We start from the raw sequence: 15,449 nt of genomic DNA on the forward strand, positions 1-15,449 counted from the left end.
TTGGGATTCGGCCGATCAATGTTGTGCCGTCAGCAAATTTAATTAGCAGATTGGAACCCGCCACTGCAGCCCCACAGTGCACTATGTACTGATTGCAAAGCTACGAAATTGCATGTGAATAGCCTCCCCTCCCCCAACTCCAGTCTTTCTGCGTCACCAGCAGACTGGAGCATCTCACATCTCGCTGCCTCCGCCAGGACATTAAACTGTGAACAACTGTGGTCAGGGACTGATCTCTGGGGTACTCCAAACGCTACCTACCTCCAGTCTGAAAACGACCCACTCATCCAGACACACACTACCGGCAGTTTATCGATCTCCAACGAAAAAGCCTAATCACCTACTCCTGAGGATCAATACCATTGCTGACTCTGAGTTTACCACCGTCAAATGCCGGGAGGGACATAATAATCAGAAAGTCTCTAGTCACAGCCGTGTAAATAAAATGTGATCTCAGTGGGTGTGTGGCGCATGCTCAGAATGCGAAGGAGACAGACAAACTGAGCCAAGTCACAGACTGATGAAGGGGAGGAATGATCAATTTTGATACAGAGAGGGAAGCAGAGAGTTTGATATTGTGCCTGATGCCAAAACTGCGGTCAGTTTGAAGATGAAGTATTATTCCTGCAACTTGTTTTGAGCTGTAACACTGTTTTTATCCGAAGGCACCATGGAGATGCTAGAGAACACAGCGCCCCACCCGCTACAAGGAGGGAACGAACACGTGTCCATGTCCGTGATCTGACTTGATACATTGCCATGACGTTATAGCAGTTTGACGTCATTCATCGCAGATACACCAACAGCTTCGCACTGGGAAGCGGCCGTTCACCTGCTCCGTGTGTGCGAAGAGACTCATTCAGTTAACCCGCCTTGTGATGCTCCGGTAAGTTCACAATAAATAGAGGCCACATTTCTGTCCGGAGTGAGCAAAGAATTTTACTCAATCATCCCAGCTGCTGCATCACCAGCAACTTCACATCAGGGAGGAAGTTCAGATCAGCTCCGTGTTAAATGTTTAAACATCACGGTGACTGAAGGCAGCTGCAGGTTCATGAGGGACTGTTACTGTCAGATTCTGCAGTTCTTGCGGCTGCTCATCGCACCCAGGACTGAACCCTGGTCACTGAGCATTGGAGGAGTCTGTTCTGCTGATGTTAGCCTTAAACTAGACTGGTGTTTAATATTGTGGATCTGTGAAAGATAAATCAGTTCTGTATCAAATCCCGTGTCTCAGGTACTTACTGTCTCTACCACACTCAAAATGTACACTAGAGAGTCCACTCGGCCCATCTGGTCATGGCCCATGTTTCTGTTCCATATCAGAATATCAAAATCTATTCCTGCCATTTCCCTATCACTCTCCCTGAGATGACAGGTTGCAACGAGTCACCACTCCGTGGGATAGGAGATTTCCCTTGAATTTCATTGAATCATAGAAATCTACAACACACTACAGACGCTTTGGCCCACAGTGTTGTGCCGACGATGTAACTTACTCTAGAAACTGCTGAGATTTTACCCAACCGCATAGCCACCTATTTTCCTAAGCTCCATGTACCTATCTAAGAGTCACTTAAAAGACCCTATTGTATCCGCCTCTACCACCGTCGCTGGCAGTGCATTCCACACACAGACACCACTCTTTGCTTAAAAACCTTAGCTCTGACATCTCCTCTCAAGCAGCTTAAACCTATTCCCCCTCGTGTTAGCTGTTTCAGCCCTCGGAAAAAGTCTCTGATTATCCACACGACCAATGCCTCTCATCATCTTATGCACCTGCATGATTTTCTCCACACTGAATAAGACGATGAGCTCACTGTGGTTTTGACGTTCTTCAGGGCTCTGGACGAAGTTGGTTAAACTCCTTCTCCGCTCTTTTCAACGTTTTGGGTCATTTTCACCAATTTTAAAGGACTGTGCCTCAGACAGCTGGGTTGTTGCAATCGTTACGTACCAGCAGCAATAGATCATTAATGGAGTCTGGTTTCGCTGTGAAAACCACTAGCTTTATCTGTATCTACTCCAAATATAAAAGATTAAACGAAATAAACAGAAGTTAACAGTGTTGTGCGTATATATAGCTCCCAAACAATCAATCTTGGGAAACAATGCTTAAAGTTGTAAGATGGTAAAGTAGAAAAGCTCAGTAATCCACGAAGTAAGTGAGTGAGAGGAGAGATTTGTAAATCCACTCGAAAATGTAGCATTTTGTGTGTGTGTGTCTCTGTATTTCCAGCAACTGTGGAATCTCCTGTGTTTTATATCTGCATTTTACTTTGGCATTGGATAACGTTGATATTGAGTATATTGTTTATGGGAGCTTTCGGCGTTAAAACAACTGCAGATTTTTCTATGCACACACGAAAAAAATGAGGTATGAATATTGAACCAGAGCCTGCAGAAATATTTAATGGCACCGTGATTACCCATAAGGCCGTGCGTTTAAAATTTCGCCGGCGCTGAAGCACCGAACAGATGCGCAGGCGTCAGGGCTGATGACGTCACCAAGTATCACGCATGCGCACGGTACACAGAAGGCCTTGGAAATAGCGTCTCCGGGTAAGATCGATTCTCTGTGTTTTTATCTTAAACACCGACTGAGGGACGATTCCTGTGAACTGCGGGCACCGTAGTCCACAATCCCGGGACCGTCCTGCTCTCTCCCCTCTCTCTCAGCCCCACGGGCCCCGGGGAGCTTCCGGCTGATGAGGGAATGGGAACCGATGGATATCTCAGACAGAGCTGAGCTCCAGCTGTCTAAATGCAAGGATTAGGAACTCGGAGAAAGGGAACAAAATCGTTTATATCACCAGTTGAGAAAATCAGCTTTGTTCTACCTCCAATCACAAACAAGAGAAAATCTGCAGATGCTGGAAATCCAAGCAACATACACAAAATGCCGGCAGAACTCAGCATTAGTACTCTTTTCCATAGCTGATGCCTGGCCTGCTGAGTTCCTCCAGCATTTTGTGTGTGTTCTTGTAATGGACTTTTCTAGCGGTGAGAACATGTTTTGTCCAATTCTGTCTAGGTACCTAGTGATATCAAACACCTTTGCCCTGGGCAACAAGTAGCTTTCAGATCACAAATGTGCCAGACTCCAATGAGACAGACTACTGCCCTTCCCTTCATATTCATTGACATTGCCATCACTGAGTTCACCACCATCAGTCATTGGGGGAGGGTTCAGGGGGAATAATTATGTAGAATACAGAAACTGGTGTTACCTGTGTGTATTGTGGTGATGCAAAAGTTGCTGGAGAATTTGCAAGTGGGAAGAAGTGAAGTGATATTTGGAAATCTGACTTTTTAAAGCATAGTTTAGCAAGCAAATCACATATGGACAATGTGCAAAAGCTTTGGTGAGAAAATCCTTCATTACCCATTACGAACCCAGAGGAGATCAAAGTTCCTATTGACCGTGATTTGCTAGCTGTGAAAATGAATACATCTCTATATAAAATTCACTGTGCACATCTTATCACTGGGTAAAAAAATGTACAGTACAATATTTATCTGCACACTGGATATTACAAATTAGAGGGGATATAGGAGGGAAGGAGGGGAGACCTCCAGTTTCCCTGATGCCCTCACCTATAAGATGTGCATCTAGCTGCAGCTTGTAACCCGGCACTTTAACGAGTTGGAACTTGAAATGGATGAATTTTGGATCATCCAGCAGTTGGAGGGGGTGATAGATATGACATGAAGAGAGGTGAGTTACACCCAAGGTGCAGGACACAGGAAACTGTGTGAGAGTCAGGAAGGGGAATGAGGTTAAATAGCCATCGCAGAGTATTTTGTTGCTATCCCGCACAACAGCAGGTGGACCACTTTAGACACTGTTGGGGGCAATTACCTGACAGACGAAAGTCAAAGGGGTGATAGGAGATTTGTTAGTTAGGGGAACAGACCAAGAGGCAACTAATATCCTAGTGATAAGGCTTGCTAGAGGTAGTGTGGGGGGGGGGGGTGATGTGGTTTAAATAAGTTGTAGGGGGAATGGGAGCTAGATTGACAGAACATATAGTGGAGAGGGTGAATTGAATTGACTTTATTACAAATATCCTTCATATAGATGAGGAGTAGAAATATTTACGTTACGTTACCATCTAAATGTGCAATGTGTAATTTAAATTAACTCATAATAATTAGTTTGTACATAGGACAGTTAGGAAAACAGAAATCAATTAATCAGTCTGATGGCCTGGTGGAAGATGATGTCCCGGGGCCTATTGGTCCTTTTGCTGTGGTACTGTTTCCTGGATGGTAGCAGCAGGAACAGTTTGTGGTTGTGGTGAACTGAGTCCCCAATATCCTTTGGGCCATTTTTACACAAATCCATACCCCTACCATCCAGGCTCCCATCCAAACTTCTTTTAAATGGCAAAACCGAGCTCATATTCACCACTTGTGCTGGCATCTCATTCCACACTCCCACGACCATTTCAGTAAAGAGCTTTTCCACATGTTCCCATTAAATTTTCACCTTCCCCACTTACCCATGCCGTCTAGTTGTCACCCAACCTCAGTGGAAAAAGCTGCTTGCATTTATTTACCCAATCTTCTCCCTCATCATCTTGTAGACTTCTGACAAATCCTCAAAGCAATGTGTAATTTCCTTGTTTATGTTTAGAGCCTTTTTTAGGTGTATAAGATGATGAGGGACATTGATCGTGTGCATAGCCAGAGGTTTGTTTTCCCAGGGCTGAAATGTGTGGAATGCACTGCCGGCTTTTTCGGTGAGCGTGTTTCAGTTACTGTGGGGCCAGGGACCCAGGCAGCTCAGTGGAACAGGGAATAATACCAATGGAGAGAATCAAACAGAGCCAGGTCACAGATTGGAGATGGCAGAAATTCTCCATTCTTATAGAGACAGGAAGAGCATCAGAGAGTTTGATGGTCATTCCAGATGCCAGCACTGTGCCCAGTTAGATGATGATTTCTCTGTCCAACTTGTGTTGAACCTCACTGTAACTGTGTGATGTCAGATCACACCTTGACAACTCAGTGATCTCATCTGAAATGTTGTCCTACACCCACTGATGGATTTTGTATATCTTTTTACAGGTTACAAATCACAAGGTATTTCTCTATGGGAATCTAAAACACAACACACCAGTTTTGCTGTCTCTGTCCAGATATTTAAGAAGTGGAGCAAGCGATTCACTCGATCATCATTCCTGCTCAGACTGCGGAGAGGGATTCACTCTATCATCTGATCGACTGGCACGCCTGTCATTTTCAATGGATAGGGGGTGCCCATTCACCTGCTCAGACAGTGGGAATGGATTCAGATGGACATTTCAACTGAAGGGACATCAATAAGTTCACACTGGGACAAGGCCATCCACCTGTTCTGTGTGTGAGAAAGGATTCAGTTGGTCTTCCCACCTGTGGACACACCAGTCAGTTCACACTGGGGCAGAGGCTGGTCATTTACTGAATTTGTGTGGAAGGTTTTACTCGGTCATCTGACCAAATGGCTCACCAGCAAGTCCACACTGAGGAGTGGCTGTTCACCTGCTCAGACTGTGGGAAGGGATTCACTAAGTCATCTAAACTGAAGCTACATCAGAGAGTTCACACTGGGAAGAGACCATTTACCTGCTTGGACTGTGGAAAAGGATTCACTTGCTCATCTAAACTGAAGGTACATCAGCGAGTTCACACTGGGGAGAGGCCATTCACCTGCTCAGACTGTGGGAAGGGATTCACTCAGTCATCCCACCTGCATGCACACAGGTCAGTTCACACGGGGGAGAGGCCGTTTACCTGCTCATACTGTGGGGAGGGATTCATTTTGTCATCGCAGCTACTGAGACACCAGTTAGTTCACACTGGGGAGTGGCCATTCAACTGCTCAGTGTGTGGGAAGGGATTCACTCGGTCATCCCACGTACACAGTCACCAGCGAGTTCACACTGGGGAGAAGCCGTTCACCTGCTCAGTGTGTGGGAAGGGATTCACTCAGTCATCCACCCTACAGAGACATCAGCAAGTTCACACTGGGGAGAAGCCGTTCACCTGCTCACTGTGTGGGAAGGGATTCACTTGTTCACCTGACCTGAAGGTACATCAGAGAGTTCACACTGGGGAACGGCCATTCAGATGCTCAGACTGTGGGAAGAGATTCACTTGTTCACGTGACCTGAAGGTACATCAGAGAGTTCACACTGGGGAACGGCCATTCAGATGCTCAGACTGTAGGAAGGGATTCACTTGTTCACCTGACCTGAAGGTACATCAGAGAGTTCACAATGGGGAACAGCCTTTCACATGCTCAGACTGTGGGAAGGGATTCACCTGCTCATCCCAACTGAAGATACATCAGAGAGTTCACACAGGGGAGCGGCCATTCACCTGCTCAGACTGTGGGAAGGGATTCACTAGGTCATCCGACCTATTGGTACACCAGCGAGTTCACACCGGGGAGCGGCCATTCACCTGCTCAGTCTGTGGGAAAGGATTTACTTCGTCATCCCACCTATTAGCACACCAGCGAGTTCACACAGGGGAGCGGCCATTCACCTGCTCATACTGTGGTAAGGGATTCACTAGGTCATCCGACCTATTGGTACACCAGCGAGTTCACACCGGGGAGCGGCCATTCACCTGCTTAGACTGTGGGAAGGGATTCACTCAGTCATCTGAACTGAAGGTACATCAGAGAGTTCACACTGGGGAACGGCCGTTCACCTGCTCAGACTGTGGGAAGGGATTCACACGGTCATCTAAACTGAAGGTACATCAGCGAGCTCACACTGGAGAGAAGCCATTCACCTGCTCAGACTGTGGGAAGGGATTCACTCAGTCATCTCAACTGAAGGTACATCAGCGAGTTCACACTGGAGAGAGGCCGTTCACCTGCTCAGACTGTGGGAAGGGATTCACTCAGTCATCCCAACTGATGGTACATCTGCGAGTTCACACTGGGCAAGGCCATTCAGCTGCTCAGACTGTGGGAAGGGATTCACTCAGTCAGCCCACCTACAAGCACACTGGTCAGTTCACACTGGGGAGAGGCCGTTCACAGACTCAAGCCTGAATTATCCCTCTGTGTAGACGCTACAGTGTAGCATACACAGTAGCCCACGCAAGTGGCCTATGCCGTTGTGAGCATTTTTACTTGTGAGTTCGTGTGTCTGCGTTGCTCTGGCAAAATGCTAGTTGGTGTTGAGGTTCTATGGCACTGTGTTGAATTGACTCGTGGCGTTGGGAACAATGGCGACTGCTGAGTACATTTTGTTGGAGTTGGAGCTAATCGATGTTGAACAAGAGTTACTTTTATTGAAATTACTGCAGCACAGAAAAGAGAGAAGTTTTTCCATTTGTTAGTGCAGTTCGTGATGTCCAAAGCGATGTTTGTGGAAATTTATTTGCATGAATTTCATGTCATTTGCCATTCTTTATAATATACCAATGAAGAGTTGTACAAATGTAAATATTTTCTGACTTCCTCACTTAACCTCTCCTTGATTTGGCCCATTTTCCAACTTCGAAGCAACAGGAAATCCCTGGGAGGAAATGTGTTGCTACCAAGCAGACCGATCACAGTTCCCGCAGTCTGTGATGCACAGTCAGCAGGAGACGCTCATGGAGTGAGTACTGTTTTAGATTCGCTCCATAACCTTTACTTTTTTTAACCTTTGATCACCCTTATCTAACTTATTTTTACCAACACCAAAAGATTCTTGCTATTTTCTTGGGCTTATTGTTAAGAGTTTATTGTGAATTTTTGAAGATATGCAAACAGAAATGGCTCTTAGATCTAAAGGACGAGAACCTGGGTGCAACCTGAATGGTAATGGAAAGAAGCAAGCTCATCCGCAACGCACTGAATTAACTTATGAACTGTTTATGGAGGTTTTGGATAAAAAATTCGATGAACTACAACAAATTTTTAAACAAGATATAAAGGCTTTTCAAGATGATATGGTTAAGATGGATTTATTAATTAACCAGCAACAAGTTCTTATCGCATCTCTGTAAGAAGAAGCTCGGAAACGAGATTTGACAATTGAAAAATTGCAACAGGATTTAATTTCGACCACTAAGTTGGTGGAAACACTTAAAGCCAAGAGTGTCGACTTTGAGAATTGGTCCAGAAGACAGAACCTACGTATACTTGGTCTCCCAGACGGCATAGAAAAAGACGACCCTTCGAAATATTTTGCTCAACTTTTAAAAGATGCATTCCCACGGTTTTCCCAGATAACTCCCCGTTACTTGATCAAGCACATAGAATTTGGCGTTGTTCATCGAGTGCTCCAGCTAAAAATTCAGTTGTAATTGTCCGGTTTCATTATGTACACGACAAAGAACAACTTATTCGTGTGGCTCGGCGGGTTGGAATGGTTAAATTTCGAGATTACCATTTCCGTTTGGTTGAAGATTTTAGTCCTGAAGTTATGAAGAAAAGGCTTCTTTTTAAACCTCTGATGTCTGAATGTTATGAGAAAAATCGAAAACCTGCACTCTTATACCCTGCAAAGCTTAGAATCTCTCCATCGAATGCTCCACGCCAGGTTTTCCTTTCTACATCTGAAGCGAGAATGTATCTGGAGGAGAACTTCCCTACTGGTACAGACACTAATCTCTAATAAATGAGTGATTCTGATCGTGTAAGATGGTTTTTGATTCCTCAAACCAGAGTTAGTCTCTGGTTATTGGTGTAGGTTTATCCTATACTTTATATTTAAGTTAAAGTGTGTTTTCGTTATATTAATCGCTCTGTTTTATACACTTTAACCATTATACTATATTTTTGACTATTATTTTTGTTCCCTCGAAGGTATATTTTTAACCCTTCGAAGGTGAATTCTTTTTTATTAAGATGGTGGTTTTTTGGAAAAATATTCTTGGTTTTGTTTAAGATGGCGTTATTTTTGCTTTTCTCGTCTTCTTCCTATAATGCATCACTTATCATAGTTTAAATATTTCTTGATTTGTTTGGGTTATAACCCGATTTATAAGCTTTTAGTGATTTTATTCTTTTTTTTACAACTAAGTATATTAAGAAGTATGGTTTTTAGTATAGTGATTATAATTTTTAAAGTTGGGGTGGTTTTTTTATATATATCCTTTATATACAGAGTGGTCTTCCGCTGATATGGGGGTAGAATTAGTCTCATTTTTTTCCTTTTTCTAGCCATATTTTGGCTTTTTTTCTTTTTCTTGTGGGGGTGGGGGATGGTCTGTTTTCTAATTTAATTTTTCTTTTACCAGTTTGTTTTAGTTTTTTCATTTGGGCTGTTTTTGAACTACAGATATGTCTACGGTGTCGTCACCTCCGGGTCCGCTCTTTATTTTTGTTCCTCTTCCAGGTGCATGAGTTTATAATTTGGTTAACCCTTTTTATACCAAAGGGTTGATTTTAGAAGCATGGCTCAGACCATTAATTTTGTGTCTTGGAATACTAATGGTTTAAACCATCCGATTAAATGAAAGAAGATTTTCAAAGTATTCCAAAGACTTAATGCTCATATCATTTTTGTACAAGAAACTCATGTGAGGAAGGAGGACAAATATCGCTTTTTTATCTCTTGGCGGGGTCAACAGCATCATTCGAATTCGAATGCCAAAGTTAAGGGAGTTTCAATTTTTATTGACTCCTCTATTGCATTTATTCAACACGATATCCTTTCGGATACGAAAGGTAGATTTTTGTTAATTACGGGTTTACTTTGTAATAAAAAGGTTGCTATGGTTAATGTTTATGCTCCAAATGTGGATTGTCCTGATTTTTTTAAGTCCTTATTTACTTCTTTACCTAATCTAAATGAATATAAGTTAATAATGGGTGGTGACTTTAATAGTTGTTTAAATCCTTTGATGGACAAATCTATATCTATTCAGATTTTACTGAATAAGTCGGCCACTTGTATTAACTCCTTTTTGACTGATAATGGAATTTTTGATATTTGGAGATTTCGGCATCCTAACGACAAAGTGTTTTCTTTTTTCTCACATGTTTATCATTCTTATTAGAGAATTGACTATTTTGTTATTGATTTGTTTTATTCCATCGGTAATTGGTTGTAATTATGATATTATAGCTATCTCTGACCATGCTCCATTAAAACTTTCTATTAAATTTATGGATACAGCTTCTAATGTTAGACAATGGCGATTTGACTCTAACTTATTGCAAGATCCGGACTTTATTAAATTTATGAAGGAGCAGATCGATTTCTTCTTTTCAACTAATTCCACGGATGATATTTCTTGCGGAACACTTTGGGACACTTTTAAAGCGTATATACGTGGACAGATCATCTCTTACTCTGTTGGTCTGAGAAAACGCATTAAGAAGGGAACTCTTTTATTGGTTGATAAAATTAAAGAGATTGACAAGAAATATTCGATCACTCCTAGTAAGGAGCTTTACAAACAAAGGGTTGAACTTCAAACGGAACATAGTTTATTACTTATATCTCCGATTGAAAATCAATTAATGAAAACCAGATCTGATTTTTATATACATGGTGATAAATCGGGTAAACTGTTAGCTAGTCAGTTGAAGAATGTTTTGGTTAAACGTCAAATCACTAAGATTTGTCAGCAGAATGGGGATTTGACAGTTAACCATGATGAGATAAATAAGTCATTTCAAGACTTTTATACCTCCCTGTATCAATCTGAATTCCCTCAGGATCATAATACCATGTGTGATTTTCTTGGGAAATTGAATTTTCCAAAATTATCATCCGATGATCTTTCAATATTAGATACTCCTATTACGGATGCACAAATTAAAGGGGTTATTTCCTCAATGAATTCTGGGAAAGCACCAGGTCCAGAAGGGCATACAGTAGAATTTTAAAAATGTTTTTCCGCTACTCTTTCTCCTTGGTTATGCAGGGTTTTTGAAGAAGCAATGAGATTGGGGAATTTGCCACAATCTTTTTATAGAGCTTCCATTTCTTTAATACTGAAGAAAGATAAAGACCCTACTGACTGTGCATCCTATAGACCAATATCTTTATAGAATGTGGACTCCAAGATCTTTTCCAAGTTACTGGCTTCCAGGCTGGAGAAGGTATTACACCAAATTATTTCGGAAGATCAAACCGATTTTATTAAAAATCGCTATTCTTTTTTCAATGTTAGGAGATTACTGAATATTGTTTATACTCCTTCACATAGCACTTCAGAATGTGTTATTTCATTAGATGCGGAGAAAGCATTTGATAGAGTTGAATGGCCTTACTTATTTTATGTGTTGGAGAAGTTTAATTTTAGTCCAACATTCATTTTTTGGATTAAACTGATTTATCACACTCCAGTAGCCTCGGTGTTTACTAATAATCAAAGATCTCCCTTTTTTTGTATATTTCGGGGCACTAGACAAGGCTGTCCTCTTAGCCCATTACTATAAAACATTGCTTTAGAACCTTTGGCAATTGCCATCAGAGAATCACAGGATATTTCGGGTATTAATCGTGGGACAGATATTCATAAGGTATCTTTGTATGCAGATGATTTATTATTATTCATTTCTAACGCTGAGAAATCTATTCCAGCAGTTCTATCATTGTTGGCTCAATTTAGTGAGTTTTCTGGGTATAAGTTAAATCTTAATAAGAGTGAATTGTTTCATTTGAATAGACAGGTCCCAAGTTATGGAAATTTACCTTTTAAATTAGTTAATGACTCTTTTATTTACTTAGGGATTAAAAATCACAAAAAACCATAAAGAATTATTTAGGTTTAACTTTTTACCTTTAATTGATCAGATTAAAAGCTTGTTTACTAAGTGGTCACCATTATCTTTATCTCTGATAGGTAGGATTAATGCTAATAAGATGGTTATTTTACCTAAGTTTTTATATATTTTTCAAGCGGTACCAACTTTTATTCCGAAATCTTTTTTTACTAATGTTGATTCAAAAATTTCCTCATATATATGGCAGAATAAAAATCCCAGGTTAGGTAAAATATACTTACAGAAGACAAAGAAGGAAGGTAGGTTGGCATTACCTAATTTCAGATTTTATTATTGGGCAGTTAATATTAGATATATGTTATGTTGGTTGAAAGACTGGGATGGATCTTTTGGCCCTCATTGGGTGAGTTTGGAAATTAAATCGGTACCAGGTGATGCTCTGGGTTCTATTTTAGGGACTTCTCTCCCTTTTGCTCTTTCTAAATTGCCGAAACGAATTGACAACCCGATAGTTAAACATACTTTACGTATATGGTTTCAATTTCGGAAATTTTTCGGGTTGACTCAATTCGTTTTAAATATTCCTATTGTATCTAATTGCTTTTTCCACCCTTCAATTATAGATCAAGCTTTTTCGGCTTGGAAAACTAAGGGATTACTAAGATTTTCTGATTTATTTTCGGACAATTGTTTTATGTCTTTTGAGCAATTATCTAATAAATATAATGTGCCTAGAGTTCATTTTTTTTTATATTTACAGATTAGGCATTTTTTAAGTACGGTACTTCCTACGTTTCCAAATTTTGTGTCTTCAGATATTTTGGAGAGTTTGTTTGAATTAAACCCTTTTCAAAAAGGGCTTATATCAAAACTTTATAATGTAATTATGAAGATACGTTCAGAGCCCCTTTATAAGACAAAAAATTTTTGGGAAATAGAGCTTAATCTTATTATTCCTATTGAGAATTGGGATAGAATTCTTCAATTAATTAATACATCATCTATATGTGCCAAACATTCATTAATACAATTTCAGGTCGTACATAGGGCCCATATGTCCAAGGCTAAATTAGCTCATTTTTATTCTTATATAAACCCTATTTGTGATAGATGTCAGTTTGAAATCGCGTCTTTAACTCATATGTTTTGGTCATGTCCGCTTTTGGAAAAAATATTGGAAAGATATTTTTGATATTATCTCTGCAGTATTGTACATCGATTTACAACCCCATCCTATTACCGCAATTTTTGGTTTACCAATGATGGACTCACTTCATTTATCTTCCGCCTGTCGAATGATTGCATTTCTCACTTTGGTGGCTACAAGATCTATTTTGTTGAATTGGAAGGAAATTAATCCTCCCACTGTATTTCACTGGCTTTCTCAAACTATGTTATGTTTAAATTTAGAAAAGATTAGAAGTCATGTACTCGATACTTCTATTAAATTTGAAAAGATATGGAGACCATTTATTCAATATTTTCATATGATGTAATATGACCCTGTTCCAAGCTTATTGGATTTTTCAGCTTTAATCTTATTTATGTTGAGAGGATCGGAATTGACGACACTGATGATTATGTATTCTTGTGAGATATTATAAACAACCCTTTTTTTTCTTTTTCAAGTTTTTCTTTTTTCTTTTTTTGCTTCTTTTTTCTTCTTCATTAGCTATCAGTTTAGTCAATTTCTCCATTCTTATAGAGACAGGAGGAGCATCAGAGAGTTTGATAGTCATTCCAGATACCAGCATTGTGCCCAGTTAGATGATGATTTCTCTCTCCAACTTGGGTTGAACTTCACTGTAACTGTGTGATGTCACCTTGATAACTCAGTGATCTCATCTGAAATGGTGTCCTACACCCACTGATGGATTTTGTATATCTTTTTACAGGTTACAAATCACAAGAAATTTCTCTACGGGAATCTAAAACACAACACACCAGTTTTGCTGTCTCTGTCCAGATATTTAAGAAGTGGAGCAAGCGATTCACTTGATCATCATTCCTGCTCAGACTGCGGAGACGGATTCACTCTATCATCTGATCGACTGGCACGTCTGTCATTTTCAACGGGTGAATGCCCATTCATCTGCTCAGACAGTGGGAATGGATTCAGATGGACATTTCAACTGAAGGGACATCAATAAGTTCACACTGGGACAAGGCCATCCACCTGTTCTGTATGTGAGAAAGGATTCAGTTGGTCTTCCCACCTGTGGACACACCAGTTAGTTCTCACTGGGGCAGAGGCTGGTCATTTACTGAATTTGTGTGGAAGGTTTTACTCGGTCATTTGACCAAATGGTTCACCAGCAAGTCCACACTAAGGAGTGGCTGTTCACCTGCTCTGACTGTGGAAAAGGATTCACTGGCTCATACCAACTGAAAGTACATCAAAGAATTCACACTGGAGAGAGGCCGTTCACTTGCTCAGACTGTGGGAAGGGATTCACATGCTCATCTAAATTGAAGGTACTTCAGCGAGTTCACACTGGAGAGAGGCCATTCACCTGCTCAGACTGTGGGAAGGGATTCACACAGTCATCCCAACTACAAGCACACAGGTCAGTTCACACGGGGGAGAGGCCGTTTACCTGCTCATACTGTGGGGAGGGATACATTTTGTCATCGCAGCTACTGAGACACCAGTCAGTTCACACTGGGTAGAGGCCGTTCAGCTGCTCAGACTGTGGGAAGGGATTCACTCAGTCATCCACACTAATAGCTCACCAGCGAGTTCACACTGGGGAGCGGCCATTCACCTGCTCCGTCTGTGGGAAGGGATTCACTTCTTCACCTGAAGTGAAGGTACATCAGAGAGTTCACACTGGGGAACAGCCGTTCAGATGCTCAGACTGTGGGAGGGGATTCACTTTGTCATCTCACCTAATGGTTCATCAGCGAGTTCACACAGGGGAGCGGCCATTCACCTGTTCAGACTGTGGTAAGGGATTCACTCGGTCATCTCACCTATTGGCACACCAGCGAGTTCACACAGGGGAGCGGCCATTCACCTGTTCAGACTGTGGTAAGGGATTCACTCGGTCATCTCACCTATTGGCACACCAGCGAGTTCACACAGGGGAGCGGCCATTCACCTGTTCAGACTGTGGTAAGGGATTCACTCGGTCATCTCACCTATTGGCACACCAGCGAGTTCACACTGGGGAGCGGCCATTCACCTGTTCAGACTGTGGTAAGGGATTCACTCAGTCATCTCAACTGAAGGTACATCAGCGAGTTCACACTGGGCAAGGCCATTCAGCTGCTCAGACTGTGGGAAAGGATTCACTCAGTCAGCCCACCTACAAGCACACTGGTCAGTTCACACTGGGGAGAGGCCATTCACAGACTCAAGCCTGAATTATCCCTCTGTGCAGACGCTACAGTGTAGCATACACAGTAGCCCACGCAAGTGGCCTATGTCGTTGTGAGCATTTTTACTTGTGAGTTCGTGTGTCTGCGTTGCTCTGGCAAAACGCTAGTTGGTGTTGAGGTTCTATGGCACTGTGTTGAATTGACTCATGTGGAGTTGGGAACGATGGCGACTGCTGAGTTCATCTTGTTGGAGTTGGAGCTAATAGATGTTGAACAAGAGTTACTTTTATTGAAATTACTGCAGCGCAGAAAAGAGAGAAGTTTTTCCATTTCTTAGTGTAGTTCGTGACGTCCAAACCGATGTTTGTGGAAATTTATTTGCATGAATTTCATGTCATTTGCCATTCTTTATAATATACCAATGAAGAGTCGTACAAATGTAAATATTTTCTGACTT

The 15,449-nt window shown here is 41.5% G+C and overlaps 2 protein-coding genes across 3 annotated transcripts in view; both read left to right on the top strand.

Annotated features, from left to right (window-relative positions):
- The window catches only part of LOC140721367 (uncharacterized), a 558,567-nt gene that overhangs the window by 428,289 nt on the left and 114,829 nt on the right, over positions 1 to 15,449 (top strand). The window lies entirely within an intron of this gene.
- On the top strand, positions 2,516 to 13,608 carry LOC140721369 (uncharacterized). 2 transcript variants are annotated; one of them, XR_012097367.1, is made up of 3 exons: positions 2,516 to 2,562; positions 5,074 to 7,604; positions 13,567 to 13,608. XR_012097367.1 is itself a non-coding variant. In XM_073036212.1 (2 exons), the coding sequence occupies exon 2, from the start codon at positions 5,486 to 5,488 to the stop codon at positions 7,049 to 7,051; it is 1,566 nt and encodes a 521-aa protein (XP_072892313.1). In that variant the 5' UTR covers positions 2,516 to 2,562; positions 5,074 to 5,485; the 3' UTR covers positions 7,052 to 7,966. The 2 variants fall into 2 exon arrangements, 1 of the variants encoding a protein (XP_072892313.1); XM_073036212.1 differs by lacking the exon at positions 13,567 to 13,608 and having other exon boundaries at positions 5,074 to 7,966.

Source organism: Hemitrygon akajei, unplaced genomic scaffold (assembly GCF_048418815.1).
Source record: "Hemitrygon akajei unplaced genomic scaffold, sHemAka1.3 Scf000054, whole genome shotgun sequence".
Classification (NCBI taxonomy): Eukaryota; Metazoa; Chordata; class Chondrichthyes; order Myliobatiformes; family Dasyatidae; genus Hemitrygon; species Hemitrygon akajei.